Consider the following 16441-nt stretch of genomic DNA (forward strand, 5'->3'; position numbering starts at 1 on the left):
CTCGCAATCGGGCCCGCGAGCCGCCATGCGCGGGCTCGGGCGGCGGCCAATCAGCGCTGCCGTACCAAGGGCCCCGGGGCCCGGGCAGCCAATAGGCGGGGGCGTTACTGAGTGCTGGCCGGGGCGGGATGCGCGGCTGCCTTCGGGTCCCCCCGCTGGAGTGGCTCGGCCCGGCCCGGCCCGGCCCGGCTTGGCCTGGCCCGGTCCGGCCCGGCAGGTCCGTGCCGCGCGCTGCTCCGGCATCCGGGGCGGTGGCGAGGATTTAAAACGCCTTGTTCCGGAGCAACAGCCGGCGCCGCTGCCGGTTCCCCGCGGTAGACAGGCGAAGGCACGGGCGCTGTGACACGCCCCGCCCGGTGCCGGCAGCAGGGCGGGCGGCGCCACCTCCGCAGTAGGAGGCGCGTTGCCCCTCCCCCGGCTCCTGTCCGGGCTGACGCCGCCCGAGCCCGCGGGCTCTGCAGACCCGTACGCCGGGAGTCCCGCTCCCAGCGCTTCCCCGGCGGGGAGTGCCGGCCCGGCCGACGCTGCTCGGCCCGGAGCTCCCGCCGTGTCCGAGCCGGTCCGGAAGGGGCGATGGCGGACGAAGCGCTGTTCCTGCTGCTGCACAGCGAGATGGTGGCGGGGCTGTACCGCGCCGCTGAGCAGGGCGAAGGGGTGAGTGGCGCCGGGGCCGCGCCGGGGCCGCCCCGCAGTGCCCGCGGCTGACGCGGCGCGTTGTGTCTTGCAGGAGAACGGGCGCTGCACCACCAAGCTGGAGAGCATGGGCTTCCGCGTCGGACAGGGGCTCATCGAGAGGTGAGTCCCGGGCAGCGCCCTCGTCCCGCCCCGGCGGGCGCTGCTCCTGCGCGGGACTCCTCACCTTGGCCGTGAAACACCCGGCGGGGCCCGGCGTGTTCGCCCGCTCGCTGCTGTCCGTGGGCAGAGGGGGATGCTGCGGCTGTTCCGCATCTCACTAGCCCTTCTGGCATCTTTTTTTGGCATCCCATTCTTGTGGGCACCTGTGTTTGAGCTTCACGGGACAGTTTTGGAGTATGTATTTTCTTAGGTGCTTCCCATCAGAAAACTGAGTCAAGTTGTAAGATTACTTACTATAATCATCTTTAGTACCACTTTGTGTAGATTTTTGCGTGTTTCCTGCTTCTGGTAGGTTTTATGATCTTATTCCGATTTATTTCTTACACATAATTTTATGATTGGCTGCTACTCCTAATTCGTTATTGTAAAGCACTCCCAGTCCTTGGAACTTGGCGACCGAGCTCGTTGCCGCCGTGTTTTGTCGGACCCTTTGGGGACCCGCGACGCAACTTCAGCGTCCTCGTTCCAGGGTCATGGGGAGACTCCGGATATTCTGAAGTGAAGCTTTCATTGATCCAAGTGCTGCTTTAGTGGCAGACAAAGACCTTCAAGGAGGATGAAGGGAGTGAAATCTGAAATACACAAGAGGGAGATGTCCCTTTTTGAAAAATAGGAACAAGTGTTAGGTGCTTTTTTGAATTATTATAGCTCTTTTGCATGTTTGAAGGACTCCTTCCAAGCAATAGTATAAATGTGAGCATTTTGTTTATCTTCTATTTAGATATTTATTTGAAGATAAACCTGATGGAGCTCTTTGCATTTTTCTGTACGTTAGTTGTCTTTAATAATAGAATTAAAACAATTTATTCTGCCGTCGTGTTGTGGATATTAAAATAACATTGTGTTGCTCTTAAAGTACTTCAAGAACGCAGAGTGATGCTCGAATGATACAGTACAATGGTTGGAAAACTAATTTCTATAACAGCCTCAAAAATTATGTTGCATGGTACCATTTTTTAAAATTTATTTTTCTGCTTAATTGGTTAAGTCGCGTGTACCGTCATTACTGATACATTTCTCACTTATCTCTTAGGTTTACAAAAGATACTGCCAGGTTCAAGGATGAATTAGATATTATGAAGTTCATTTGCAAAGATTTTTGGACAACTGTATTCAAAAAACAAATAGATAACCTAAGGACTAATCACCAGGTACTAATGCTGTAGAATAAGATTTAACTTACAAAATCAGTAAGAGTTTGGAGTTGCAAGAATGTTTTTTTTCCCTTGGTCTGGAAATAATTACCTGATAAAAATCTCAAAATGTTCTTTGTTTTGTTTATAAAGCAGTTTTTTGTGATATTTGTGTTAGCATGTTGTCTTGGTTTGAGGGGAAAAAACCCAAAATGTTTACCCACAAGCAGGGGAGGGGCCTCCTCCACGATAATCACACCACTCTATCAAATTTAAGAAAAGGAATTTTAATACAAGAAGGATATATATGTATGTAAACAGACTAGTGCAACCCACTTCCCCAACACCACAAGAGAAAGAAAAAAAACCAAACAACAACAAAACCCATCAGGTTTTCCTCCGGGAGAAAAGGTTATACTTAAGTGTCAATGTCACAGCCCGGCTGGCTGCAGAGTGAGTTTCAGTCCCTCTCCAGCGAGACAGACAAGCAGTGAGCTTTCAGATGGACTCAGTCTCTTCCCCCTGTGTTCCTCGTCCAAGAAGCAGAAAGGTACGAGCAACCAGAAGCAAATCCAAGGCAGGCAGCAGCAGCAGCGCGGCCAGAAAAGCAGTCAGGGGCAGGCAGCAGCAGCAGCAGCGCGGCCAGGAAAGCAGTCCGGGTACAGCGGCAGCGAGACAGCCAGGAAAACCTCAGCAGTAACCAGCAGGGCAGCCTGCCTCCTCTGAACCCCCACTCCCGCGTTCTGCCAAGCCAAGACTGGAAAGAATATCAAAAAAACCCCAAAAACAAAAGAGACAAACCTGCCCCCACCCAAGTGATCAACAGTTAACTACTTCTTTTGTTAACTGCTGGCCTGGGCAGTTAAGTGGCAGGGGAGAGAATTTACATAATAATCCCAAACTACAACACACGTAGCTTCGGAATACAATGTAATGATTGCTTGTCTTTTGGTGTATTTATTATCACCCTGTTTGAAAAGACCAAATGCTCTGAATTTCATATGCACTGTTGCAGAGTTACAGAGTGGGCAGTAGTGGTTACAGTTGATTAGCATTTTTAAACAAGAACTTTTTAATATATCTCTAAATGTTAGTAGAAAACTAGGGAAAAACTGATGTTGCTCTCTTAACATCTTTTTCATTCAAAGAAAGCCGCAGCAATGAGCTTAAGATCTTAATTGTTATATTCCAAAGTAGCACAGTTAATAACAAAGAAATTAAAATGACAGGTGTAGATACAGCTATACTCTGTTCATAATTTATTAAGTAATTTATTGATTATTATATTTGTTTATATTGTTTATTATAATAGCTTAATACTGTTGCACAAAATTGTAATGTAGAAAATACCAGACTTCTAATTGGATTGTCTGCTGGGTGTCACCTGTACTGCACTTAAGGAAGATAATTCCCACTGAATTTGAGAATCAGAGTAGTGAATTGCATACAGATGAGGATTGAGCTTTGCATGTAAAAATCATATATTTGATAACTTGATAAATTCGATAAAATACTTGATAACTAAAGTGCGCATTTGATATATTACCAAAGACTTTCTAGTATGGGACTATTGTTGGACTTCTTGGACTCTTCCAAGAAGAAATGTACATAAACATTTTTTAGGGTTAACTGGTCATATTATTATCTAGGGGTTTGCTATAAACTCACAAATAAATACCTTTTCGTTTGATATTCCTTGTAAGTAAATAATACAATTTAAACTTCAATCACATATGCCTTAATCCAGAATTTAATTTTTCAGCCTGAGAACAAAGGTAAACAAAGAAGATAACACTTATTTACAAATCAAATCCATTCACATAAAATGTTGATTTTAAATTACTGCACATTCAACTAAAAAAGAATAATTTTTTTTTTCTTTTTAAACAGGGTATTTATGTCCTTCAAGACAATAAATTTCGTCTCTTGACCCAAATGTCTGCAGGAAAGCAGTATTTAGAACATGCACCAAAGGTACTCTTCAATTTTATGTGGGGGGTCTGCCAGTTTGATTTGAATTGCCTTGATCTATTGATAATAACAACTTTAAATTTTGTAATTGAATGGATACAAACTCTTCAAAAGGGAAGCTAAAGATTAGTCTTCAGAACCTGTGTGCTTTTTAGAAATGCACCTTGTTTCAGAAGAGTGGATTTGATGTATGCAAGGAATGGTCAGGGTTGTTGTGGAACTTGCTGTTGTGTTTCAGTTACTTCATGGTGGAAGTTTCTCTGCCACTGTCTGCTGTTGTTGCACAAACTGTCTTGGGAGAGCACGTGCTTTCAGAAGCCTTTTTAAAATTTCCAAAAGATATTTGGAAGGTACTATTGTTACAGAGAGTAAGCTTCTGAAATGATAGCAATGTTCAGAAAGGTCTTCCACCAATTAAAACCAGTTTGGAGTGCAGATGCTGAGTTAGGGTAATAGTTCCTGTAAGTGAAATCAGTGCCTCTGCAGATCCTATTGTAGAGCACTTTGGTTCAGGTGGATGTAAGAAATGGGACATTCAGTTCCATTTTATGGTTTCTTAATTCTTGATCATCTTAACCCTCACAATTAGTGGCTACTGCCCTTGGGGCTTATTTTTCCAGTGTTTGGGGAGATGTTTCTTTTGTTTTGCAACATATATTTGGAATATCTGCAGGCCTTTGTATTCTGCAATGTGGCCTGTGCAAAAATGCTGTCTTGGACTGTTTCTCCTTCACTGACTTAAATGCCAGTTGCTAATTTCAGCCAAGTCTTGGGCATACTGTTCTAAGGAAATTAAGTTCCTAAAGGTTTAATGGAAATCGAAACAAGTAACTAAAAAATAGTGCCTCTAACAAGAGCAATTTGTGTTGTGACCTCTGCTCTACCAAATACTGGAGCTTTTGTCTATTAGAGACCTGACCAAGTCTCGCAGGCATGGTAACAAAACCTCCATGGCTTTCTATTATCCAAGTATTACGTCTTGTTCTTGAGTGCTCAGTCTTTATGAACAAGCTTCAGCCTTGACACTTACCTAAAGAGCAACTTTATATTTAGTATTTAGCATTTACCTGTGGACTAATCAGAGGAGGCCTATCGAATTTGGGAATAAAGAGTATTGTAACAGCTGAAGTTTCATCAATGCCTGCATGTAAGTACTTTTTGGAATATTCAATTAGTAGCTCACTTTGTAACTTTCCTGACTGACTTCATTGCTGTATAAAGCATTTATCCAGGTGGGATAAGTTTGAAGGTGCAGGGCTATAGGAATCTATATGAACTTCAGGATTTGGCTTGCCATGAAATGCTTCAGTATTTAGAAAATACTGACAAAGGATAAACTTCATAATGTTGAGTGGAACGCAAAACTAAAAAATTATATTTACATTTGGAAGCATCAAATGCATAAGGATGTATGTCCAGAAGGCTATTTGAGTAAGTGAAGACCTTTCTCTGCAGGAGTCATTAAGAAAGTAAGTGAAGTTTATTGTAACTACCTAAGCTGCTCCGTGAAAAATTTGCCACAGACTGCACAAATTTTAGATTTGGCTGACCTAACATCTCTGATGTGGGAATGGCTTAACTTACAGAAAAAGAGAAAAGAAAGAAAAAGCTGCAGTTAAAAGCTAAATGTAAATAATGGCTCAATTGCTTAAAATTAAACCATAAGATTGAAACATCCCTTACTTTTTCTTAAAAAAATACTATAACAAAATAGTTACTTGAAGAAATAACTAATGGTAATAGTGTGATCTGACTTTGCGTTTTTTGCAGGTAAATTTCAGGTGATGATACAGAAGATGTAGAGCACATTCAAATCTGGATATCTATGTTAAAAATCCGTTGTGTATGGATTCAGTATCTTGACTCAGTCTTGTATATAACTTGTAAATTATAGCAGTGTGCAGCACAATTCCAAAATATATAATAAATGTTCACTGAAATAACACTATTCTTGTGTCTGTCTTGGTATGAAATTTATTCTATTCCACATGGTAAGAACTGTGTACTCAGAAGTTTTCATCAAAATACTTCAATTACCAAGAGAGCACATCTGGAAGACCAGAGGCACAGTTTAAGAACAGAGTAAAAGCCTGACCAAGACTAAACTGGGATAAGAAACTAATGTGTTTTGTTGCCAAATGTGAATGCCCAGCTGCTACCTTTCCCTGTCCACTCTGAACTGTAAGGCAGCAACTGCCTTTGTATTTCTCTGAGGGAGTCCATTAGCATGTGAAGGCATGGGACATGTGGCACATAGGAATGTAGGTACGGTGCAGTAGAAAAGAACTTACTGCTACACAGCTGAGCAGTTTCTCCTACCTCCTTAGAATTAGCAGCTGTTTTTTGTGTCAATGATTTTACACATAAGGTTATCTGTACTGGCCAAAGAAGGCAATGTGTTCTACCTTGTGCATAAACTTAATGTACTTGTTTTTAATTGCTATCTATGGATCACTTCTGTAATGAGTGTGTGCAGGAAGATGATTAGACCTGAACGAAGCTGTAAAGGTATCACCAGGACTCTTGAGGACGCTGGGGTTTGCTAGGTACTACTTGTTACAAGATTTGCATAATAATACATATCTTGCTGTAGCTAAGCATGAAAATATCTTGTCAACGTGTAATGAATTTTGCTGTAACTTCTCTGTTGGCAGGTTCAGGCCTTACAATTACTTTCAAATGCATTGCAATAGAAATGGTGTTTATTCACAAGTGTGAGAATGCCTTGTGATAATAATTCAGTTTCTATTTTTGAGACCAGTAAGTAAAAAGCTAATTAGAAAACCCCACGTCAAAATGGCACTTCTGATACACAACTACCTTCTGTGTTGGGAGAAGTATATGTTGTCCAGTTGCATGGTGGGCAAGAACAGTGGAAATTGTTCCTCCCTAAGTCCTAGGAAAGGTCTAAAGCTTATAATGGATCGAGACTTTTCTAGAAAGCTGTCATAAGCTGGCAAGCTAGACATTATAAATGTGATAACCAGGGGTTCATTATACTTGAGCTTAAGATGTGACTAAGTTCTGATCTTTTCAGGTGTTGTGAATGCCAGTCCAGATCAGTTGTAGCTGAATAATATAACAGTTCTTGAAACAAGTAGAGCAGAATTTGAACCAGCAGAATGCCATCCCACTTCTGGCAGAGGTGAAAGAAAGTACAGTAATACAGTACTCAGTGGGGATTTGCAGTTTGATTGAAAACACTGGGTTCTTAGACGTAATTCAGAGGAAGGTGGTGGTGGTTGTTCACCTTTGTAACTCAGATTTGTTTGAAGGAGTAGAGAATTAGCTCACTAGTATTCTTGCCTTTCATGGGTTTTTCAGTTGCCAACTCATTCTGCTTTCAACCTGCTGAAAATGTTACTATAGAGATTAGAAATAATTTGCACTGTGTGTCTAATAGATGGATATTTCAATGTCATCACATTGAGGCATCTGCAGTGGGGATCATCATGGCATCATCATGTACAGAATCTGTTATTTGCATCTCCAGCAGCAACACTAGTAGTTACTGTAATTAGTTTTGATTTTTCACTTGACATTAAGACTACCGTTCCAGATGCAAAAGTGCCAATAATTCAAAGACATATTAAAGATGTATCAATAGCTGGTTATGGCTAGTAATTATTTTTAATAGCGAGGGGAGAGACTTAAATTCCACAATACATAGAAAGCAAATGTCATTTAATACTGTATATCAATATGCTGCTATGGGCTGAATTCATAGTTCCTTTATAGATGGATTTCTAATTGTTGAAGACAATTAGAACTAGTGGGAGTCATGTATGTACCAAGCAGATGCTGATCCTCTTGACAAAGCACTCCATGTTAAATACATATGTAAATAAGTGAGCTAACGTATTTGTCAGGATAACCATCCAGAAAATAAATTTCTTCATTTTATTAATAAATGCTTCTATTAAAAGCATTGAATACAGATGTGTAATTTTCACTGGTTTTTGCAACTGTTTACTAAAAATAGTATTACTACTCAGGAAGTAGTAATATTTGTATTTTACTAAAACAATTGTTTCAGTAACATACTGGCTATACTTCAACTGCTTAGCAGTGCTTAAGCTGAAGCACCAAAACTTGAAAACACCTTCAGTCCTACCTGTATACATTTCTATATTAAGGCTGCTGTTAAATAGTACAGACTGAGAAAAACCACAGTGTTTAGAACACTCTTCTAAATCCTTTAGTTTTATTTTAAAAAGTCCTTAACAGGTCTGTTAAAAAAAAATTGTAATGTAACCTCAGACTTCACCTAATAGCAGTGTCCATAGGATTACTCAGACAGTAGAAATTTCTAACCAAGAATGTAGTTTACAAAAACAGGAGCTTGACAGATGATGCCAGACACTTCATTTACCATTTTACGATGATGGTGATGATGGTATCGGAGACAACAATCTCATGCTAAAGTTCAGCTTAAGGTATTCACAGCTCTTCCAAATACAGTAGGGTGAGGGTGTTTGAAGGGACTGTTTAGTACTTAGGTCTGAACAGTGCAGTGTCTTTTTTAACTCTGATAGTCCTGCTTGCACTGTGGCAATGCAAAACACTGGATATTCTTGAAACAGCCTAGGAAGGCTCATCAGCCAGGTCACGCTGATCGAAGTACCTAGTGGGATGAAGTGGAATATGGTAAGAAACCTCTAGTGCAACAGTTCTTACTTGAAGTTGTTAGAACCCTTGCTTTCCAGCTCTTCTTTTACTGTTTGTATCATAATTATAGCTTTGTAGTTCAGGGCACTCATTGGAGGAAAGGAATGTGCTTACTTTACTCTTAGGTTTATCTTGCGTCCTTTTAGCTCAGTATTTTTGCTACATTGGCCCAGGGTACTTTCATTGACTTTCACTTTTAAAACAATCTAGATTAGGACAAATAATCACACATTTATGCTGGACATACATTACTGTTTTAGGGATGTAATTGCATTACCTGCTAACTAAGCAGATTATCAAGTTCAGAGCTGATATTTGTTCTTCATTCTTGTTCTCCTGAAAAAGAGATAAATACCAGAATAGGTCTTTTGTTATCCGTGTCAAATAGAAAACCTGTTACATGCCATGTTATATGTATTTGTAGTCTTCCCTTTATTCTCAAGCAAACTTAGGAAAAGTTTGCTTGAAAATGAAGTTAATAATTGAGAATAAAAAATTATACTCTTAAATCTGCTAAATTCACCAAGTCCTTTGCACAATGTTAAAATAATCTTACCTCTAGTAGCCTGACTTCTGAACATCGTCTTGCCAGCTGTCGAATAAGGGAGTGAGCTTCAGGTAGCAAAGGTTTTTCAAGGCATGCCAGCAGTGCATAAAGCCACCTACCCTGTGAGGATTCAAGTAACAAAGTTCTAATTATGACTGTTTCCTTGAACATTCAATCTGTTACTGTTATACAGAGCAGGACTGGAGTGTAGGTCACAGAACAAAATTGTCTTAAGTGCTACATGCCATAACTGAATTTTTAAAACCAAAGTAGACCCTACATGGTAAAGAGTTTTGTGCCTCTAGGTAAGATTGTGAGCAGTACTTCTGGGTTTCCTAATATTGTTTCGAGTGCTGACCAAGATATAAATTAATACAACTTACACTGTTACAGTCTGAGGGAAGGATTTTTTTAGTAACATCTGAAGATTATTACTTGGCTATTAATTTTTAACTTCACAATCTGTGGAAAAACATTACTGAAGAGTAAACATATCAAGACAGAACTTTGTGGAATTAGTGGTTAGATCTGCTTGACGATTTATACCACTGTAAAAACATGTTGTGTTTTACTTCATAGAATTCTACTGCATTCTCACAAACACCATTTCTGCTACCAGTCTAACTTCTTAATTTGATTCCAGTGTCTAGTGGCTTACATTGTGGGACTTAAAATGTGCACATTCTCTGCAACATATTGCTTAAAAAGAAAACAGGCCTGCAGAAAATGACAACATGAAAGGCCTTATAGTGACTGAAAAATGGTGAAACTCTGTTCAGTATCATGCACATAATTTTTCATTACTCTCTTGCTTTGTGGCACTGAAGGAGGTAAGATGCATCCACTGAGGTAGATATTGTGCCATTACACAGTTAGTCTAGTTATGGCCAATCTCTGCCAATGTACTCTGCCAATCAGGATTTCTTAATAGGTTTGGTTTGTGACCCACACTAAGCAGCTAAGCTTTCTGGTCTCTGCTGCATGTGGAATAAATCTGCCTTTGCCAGCACACTGTCACACACCTCCAAACTAAAATGGAGGTGTTGGTAAATACAGTGTGCAGCACCCTGACAACCTGAAGCTGCTGCAGTCTGACCCTCTGCTCTCCCCAGTGCTGATACTCATCAAGCCTTGTGGCTTAACTTGGTGTGGGGAGCGATAAAAAGGGGAGGGGTTTTGGCAGTACTTGTTAGGTCTGTACCTGTTAACGTTTTGCAATTAGCCTTCCAAAAAGTTCTGTGCATACTTAAATGTCTAATCAAGAAAGTTTTGAAAGTAACAACTCAATATATCCATCTAGAGAACTCTTTGGAAATTAAAACTATAAACTATGAATCCTTTATTTAATGAATTCATGTGCAAGTAGTCAGAATAAATTAAAAATTACCAGTTCTGGAGTAAACTTTTTCTCTCCAAACCAGCTTATGAGGTATTCTAAGACACTGGTTACTGTTGCCTTCAAAAGAGGAACAGAAAGACACAATACAATACCTGCAATGTTTTGTTTTGTTGTCCTTCTACCTGAAGGATTTTATGATATAAAATTTGTTTCTACTCCATTGTGATACTACATGGTATTTATTCCAGGTCAAGGTTACATATAACTGTGAAGTAAGTGTTAAAGCACCACTTCCTGGGAAGAACTTTATATAAAATGAAGTAATTTTCTATGTTAACAAAAGGTTACAGATAAGTAGCTACAGATTAGCAAAGAGACATCACACTGACTGGTTTTTCTGTATAAAGATGACTAGTGGGAAACATAGTAAAGGAAAGTGTGATTCTTCTAGCCTTGCAATGTACATAAAGGTTCACAATCAAGTTGAAGGACTGCACTTAAAATAAGAAATCTTAAACCATTGTGAAACACCTATTGGAGCATTCAGCAAAAATTCAAACACTAAATGTTCTACAGAGAAATTACAACTACAAAACAGTGTAAGAACTAGTAATGAAAAATGTTCCCTAGTAAAGTTATTTGTAGTTAAAGGTGAGATAACAATTATGTGTTTTCCATCTAAGTGTACAATAAATAGAAATTGTGATAAACAATTGCTTAATCTAGGCACAGAAAAACAGGTAAGACTTCTGCAACAGATATAATCACATAGTGACATTGCTTACATCACTATTTCTCATATTCTGAGAGGTGGGCTTACCTGGTTCATCCTGCTTACAATACTTAGCAAAGGGGGAAAGCCCACCTGAAAAACATCAAGTTGGAAAATGCAAACATTATTATAAACATTTCTGTTATAATTTAGAGCATACTAAGATTTTAAGGTGATATTCAGACACTTCCAAGTTGAAGGTAAGGTCCAGTCAAATTTGGCATCAGAGAACTTTGCTTTTACTGTTATTTGTTAAAGTTTTGCTTTTCCAAAATAATGCAGTGAAGGGCATATTTGTAACATGTATGAGGAGGGTAATCATGTATCACTGTGCAACATAACACTAAAGCAGACTATGCAGAAAGGTTTCCATTCAGCTCAGTGAGCAACAAAGTAGTGCACTTTAGGTGATAACAGATAAGGGAACTCTTCAAGTTTTTAACTGAAGAGATAGACTTGTTCTTTGCTTCACTTAGTTTCTGCTTAAAAGGAACAAACCCAGGACTTTGGGCTCACTAGAGAGCCTACTTTCTATTTACCACATTATTACCACATATTACCAAAGTGGTAAGAAACAGTAGAATTGTTTCTAGCAGTTGTTCTACAAATTAGCAGCTGAAAACTAGATATGAGTCCTATAATCACCTTCACGTAATCAATTCCTATACTTTCATTATCTGATAGTGCATCTATTTCTGAGTATACTCTTTCACCCAGGCAGAACTTCTTCCAGCCTTCTTCATCTTCTGATTTAGGCTGAAGGAAAAAAAAAAAAAGAAAACTGTGTTAATACTGCTACGTTGGAGACACTGGAGAAAAGACTTGATAATATTCCTAAATTGTTGCATGAAAAAATAAAGCAAGATGAACCACAGATTTAATGACGGGGAACACAAACCACGTGGCACTGTTATGAATTCTACTCACCATAATAACATTGCTGTCCAAATGTTGCAACCGCCAGTGATTTCTGTGCCTGTTCAGGCTCTGAGTAAGCAAAACAAAGCCAAATCACAGTTTAACTCTGCAACTGTTTTATCCTAGCCTTATTCTTAAAATGTATGAAAAGTATATTTTATGACTTTCTATGAATCAATGCATTTATAGCCAGCACAACTGGCTATTTCTCATGCCTCTTAGAAGAGTGTAATTAAGATGCTCATGCTGTGTTTTTGAAAGTAATGTTAAACTTGAAGGAATTTGGAAGTCTACTATATTAAGCTGAGATTATAAGGTTTAACAGTCTTCTAGACTTTTCTTGGTATATCAAGCTTAAGAAAAAACCCACTTTGATTTAATCCAAAACCATGCATAACGCCAATATCCTATTTCCAGCAGTGGCCTGTATCTGCATTGAAGGTCTGCAGACTGCTTGAAAGAAGGCAAGTGTGCTTTCTTAGCACATTTCTTCTACCTCATAGGGATGCCATGTAAGACAAATTGGCCTGCTTGATAGTTTCCTGTAGAGAGATGTAAATGTTCTGTAACAGAAGAAATTTGCCTCCCAATCCAATTGTTATTGTAGCCATATAAAAGAATGCTAAACACGCTGTAACAGCAGCGGATGCAGTGTTTGAACACGTGAATTCTGATGCTCTTTTTAGGTTTTAAATACTTTTTAGGATGGTCTCTTACTTCACATTGTTAATTCTGCCACAGATGAGAAGACAATTATGCATTGAAGAAATAATATAATTTGTGCATTGAAGAAATCCCACACAGTGAATACACCTTTAAATATCAGAGTCCTTAGTTCTCCTAAAGCCTTAGATTATGCCTAATATATAGGATGCAATGTGATCCCTCGCAGAAGTGGGGGGTAGCTCAGTTAATGTTTACAATGTAGATGCAGTAGTACACATCTCCACCTTCACTGATTTTCCTCCATGACAAAAACACAGTAATGTGCTCATGCAGAGTTCAGTGCTACAGCAACTTCAGCACAATTGGTCATACCTCAGTACTTAAGATATTCCTACAGTGCAGCATCAACACCCGCAGTACTGAGGACACAAATGATCTCTCCCTACATTTATTATGTTTTCCATTTCACCCTGTTTGAACTGTGAACAGAGATTAATGGAATCATAGAAAGATTTGGGTTGGAAGGGACATTTAAAGTCCATCTAGTCCAATCCCTCTGCCATGGGCAGGGATATATTCAACTAGATCAGGCTCAGAGCTCTGTCCAACCTGACCTTTAATATTTCCAGGGATGGGGCATCTACCACTGCCAGTGTTTTACCACCCTCACTGTGAAAAAAATCTTCCTTATATCTAACCTAAATTGATCCTCTTTCAGTTTAAAACTTTAGTAAAGCTTAGCTGAACTTAGAACCTTTACCCTTTGAGACTGCTTTATTTTCTGGTTTTGTTATTTAAGAGCAGGGTGCAAATGTGTTAGGAAAGACCTAAGTTTGCACTAACACTACAACCTTACAAATATATTTTACCAAATCAATATTTCACCTCATAATAAGTGCCACTCCAGTCAGCAGATTCCTTAGTGGACACTGTGTTCTACTTTACGAATCCCCTGGTGGGTTAGAATGCACTTGTTTTTTCATCTGAGTTCTGCAGAACATTCCTGTTAGCACTAGGTTTTAATACAAGTGCATCACATTATAGAGGTTTTTGTCCTTCCTCAACTACTGCATATTTAATCTAAATACTGATATTTTTGCTGAAGCTGAAGATGTTTTTAAACGTGACTCTCAAGAGTTTTATCAGGGGTTTAAAAGCCACACAGTATATACTCAGTTATTTTTTAAGAACTTAAAACATTTGCCTACAAACATCTATCCTACCACAAAGTCATAGTATTTCTATATTAGATGGAAAGTTGTCCCCCCATAAAGCACAGGTGTGTTCTATCTAGACTGTGCCAGACCCCTCACACACATTACTTTGTACCTGACGAACAGCTGAGAAATTGGCCACCTGCTGCTGCTGCCACTTGAGGGTTGGAGAGAATCCTTCAGGAGCAGGCTGACACCCAGAAATCTGAGAAGACACTGGCAATAATTATAATGTAAAGAGAGCTTTATAAAAAGAACCCTTAAGAACACGAGAATCAGTAAATGTTTGCTGTCAGGTAAATAATATCCTTTAAATCTTCATCTAAGAAAGGTAATTTCATGACATCCAAGACTGACTTAAGAGTTGGTTTAGACAAAATTTCTTTTGTCTGACTCTTCTCATATGTACATAAGAAAGAAAACAAAGTACTTAAAATACAATGTCAATATTTAAGGTCTTTCTTTTAGAAATTGTTCTGCCTTTAACCTCCCTGATTATAAAAAGCAGAGTGCTGTTTCCTTACCTTGGACAGATGCTATCAATCTTAGGCATTCTACTTGTCAAGATAGTCAGTTCAGGAAGACAGAAGACCATAAAAGCATCTTCCAGGAAATTAACAGTTAAGTAGATATAAGATCTTTAAAGATTAGCATGAAAGAGTTAACAAAAAATTTAAAATCTTTTTTCAAGTGTTTAAGAATGCCACTACAGACAGACAGATGAAGAGAATGGTCACAGAAGTTACATGGCCATGTCACTACCAGAAACTTTCCTTGAGCAATCTATTAGTGAAATTTAAGATTACATAGAGAAAGGCAAACTTGGTCTCTTGAACTATTTAAAAGTAGATTAAAAACCAAGCTGGCAGGTCAGTGTGACAATAGAGAGGTCTGCTTGGGCAGTAAGGAAAAATTCCAATAAATACTGTACCAAAAAGGAAAAAATGGTGCTAGAATTTCATCTAACTTTAGTAAAGCTCAGCTGCGCTTACTACCCTTACCCTAAATATAAATTTAAATCCAAAGATAGGCATGAAGACATCTTTCCTCTAAAATTTATGCAGGCTAATTTAAATTTGTGATTAAATACTTGTAAAATTTAATGCAACATTTGATTTCCTCAGACAGTAAAATAATCTGTTGTGTATCATATAGTATACATATTATCCACTTAGTCAGTTATAAAGATTGCTGTTAATCAGCACTTGAGCAGGTGTTTCTTCTAACCTAGACATTTAATTCTGTAGATGCTTTTAAAATTCAGCAGTGCTGTTTAGTCAAGCCCACATTTCCCCAGAATTAGTACAAGCATCATATTAATATTTTTATCCTTTATTTTTTCCCTCTCAAAACGTGTAAAAGCTCTCAAACTTACTGAAATGTTTACTGTCTGCTTCTTTTTCAGTTTTCTGGGGTCTATTTTTGCCACGACGACATCAGGACATCGAGCTGCTTCGATCCTACAAAATAAAATCAAGTGGCTGCATTGTTTCTGTTCTGTAACAGGTGGATATATGCCGGATGTCTCTGAAATACTCCTAGAATCATAGTATGATTTGGAAGGAATCTATCAGCAGCGAGTCCAACTCCTGGCCCTATGCGGGACACCTCAAGAATCACACCCTATTCCTGAGAGCGTTGTCCAAACGCGTCTAGAGCTCCGTCAGGTTTGTGCTGTGACCACTTCCTCGGGGAGCCTGTTCCAGTGCCCAGCCATCCTCTGCGGGAAGAACCTTTTCCTGATATCCAACCTAAACCTCTCCTGACTCAGGTTCATGCCGTTTCCTCGAGTCCTGTCACTGGTCACTAGAGCGGAGACCGGACCCTGCCGCTCCTGCTTTACTCTCCGCTTTACCGGCGCGGGCAGCACCGGCGGCCGCCCCGGCGCGGAGCTTGGCCCGGGGAGCTGACGGGCCCGCCCCGGCCCATCCGCCCCGCCACTCACTGCACGCGCTTCAGGTACTCTTGGGGCGTCCTGGGAGGCACCGTGGGGTCGAAGTCCTCGGTCAGGTCCCAGTCCCCCACGGGCAGCAGCCGCGGCATCAGCTCCTCCACGGCCCCCTCCATGGCCCGCTCCGCCCCGCGCCGCTCTCGCGAGAGCCGCGACACAGCGGGAGGGGCGAGGTCGCTACTGGGGGCGGCGGGGGCGATGGTACCCTGGGGGAGAGATCGTGCACTAGGGGAGTGATGGTGGCCTGGGGGAGAGAGCGTGCACTAGGGGAGCGATGGTGCCCTGGGGGCCGATGGTGCCGGGGGAGAGATTGTGTCCCACGGGAGAGGTGGTGCCCTGGGGGAGAGCTGGTGCCCTGGGGAGCGATGGTGCCCTGGGGGAGAGATCGTGCACCAGGGGAGCGATGG

At 40.4% G+C, this 16441-nt stretch overlaps 2 protein-coding genes across 3 annotated transcripts; one reads left to right on the plus strand and one right to left on the minus strand.

Annotated features, from left to right (window-relative positions):
- Positions 1–133: 133 nt before the first annotated feature.
- TRAPPC6B (trafficking protein particle complex subunit 6B) lies at positions 134–5922 on the plus strand. Its single transcript, XM_071557891.1, has 6 exons — positions 134–654; positions 728–795; positions 1889–2006; positions 3879–3962; positions 5013–5106; positions 5730–5922. The coding sequence occupies exons 1-6, from the start codon at positions 574–576 to the stop codon at positions 5759–5761; spliced, it is 477 nt and encodes a 158-aa protein (XP_071413992.1). The 5' UTR covers positions 134–573; the 3' UTR covers positions 5762–5922.
- On the minus strand, positions 3723–16161 carry GEMIN2 (gem nuclear organelle associated protein 2). 2 transcript variants are annotated; one of them, XM_071557889.1, is made up of 10 exons: positions 16029–16159; positions 15459–15543; positions 14199–14288; positions 12213–12272; positions 11931–12041; positions 11334–11378; positions 10562–10630; positions 9184–9294; positions 8905–8963; positions 3723–8583 (listed from the first exon to the last, which is right to left on the minus strand). In XM_071557889.1, exons 1-10 carry the CDS (start codon positions 16148–16150, stop codon positions 8544–8546), a joined length of 792 nt encoding a protein of 263 aa, XP_071413990.1. In that variant the 5' UTR covers positions 16151–16159; the 3' UTR covers positions 3723–8543. The 2 variants fall into 2 exon arrangements, with proteins under 2 accessions (XP_071413990.1, XP_071413989.1); XM_071557888.1 differs by lacking the exon at positions 10562–10630 and having other exon boundaries at positions 16029–16161.
- Between the last annotated feature and the right edge of the window lie 280 nt (positions 16162–16441).

Source organism: Pithys albifrons, chromosome 6 (genome assembly GCF_047495875.1).
Source record: "Pithys albifrons albifrons isolate INPA30051 chromosome 6, PitAlb_v1, whole genome shotgun sequence".
Classification (NCBI taxonomy): Eukaryota; Metazoa; Chordata; class Aves; order Passeriformes; family Thamnophilidae; genus Pithys; species Pithys albifrons.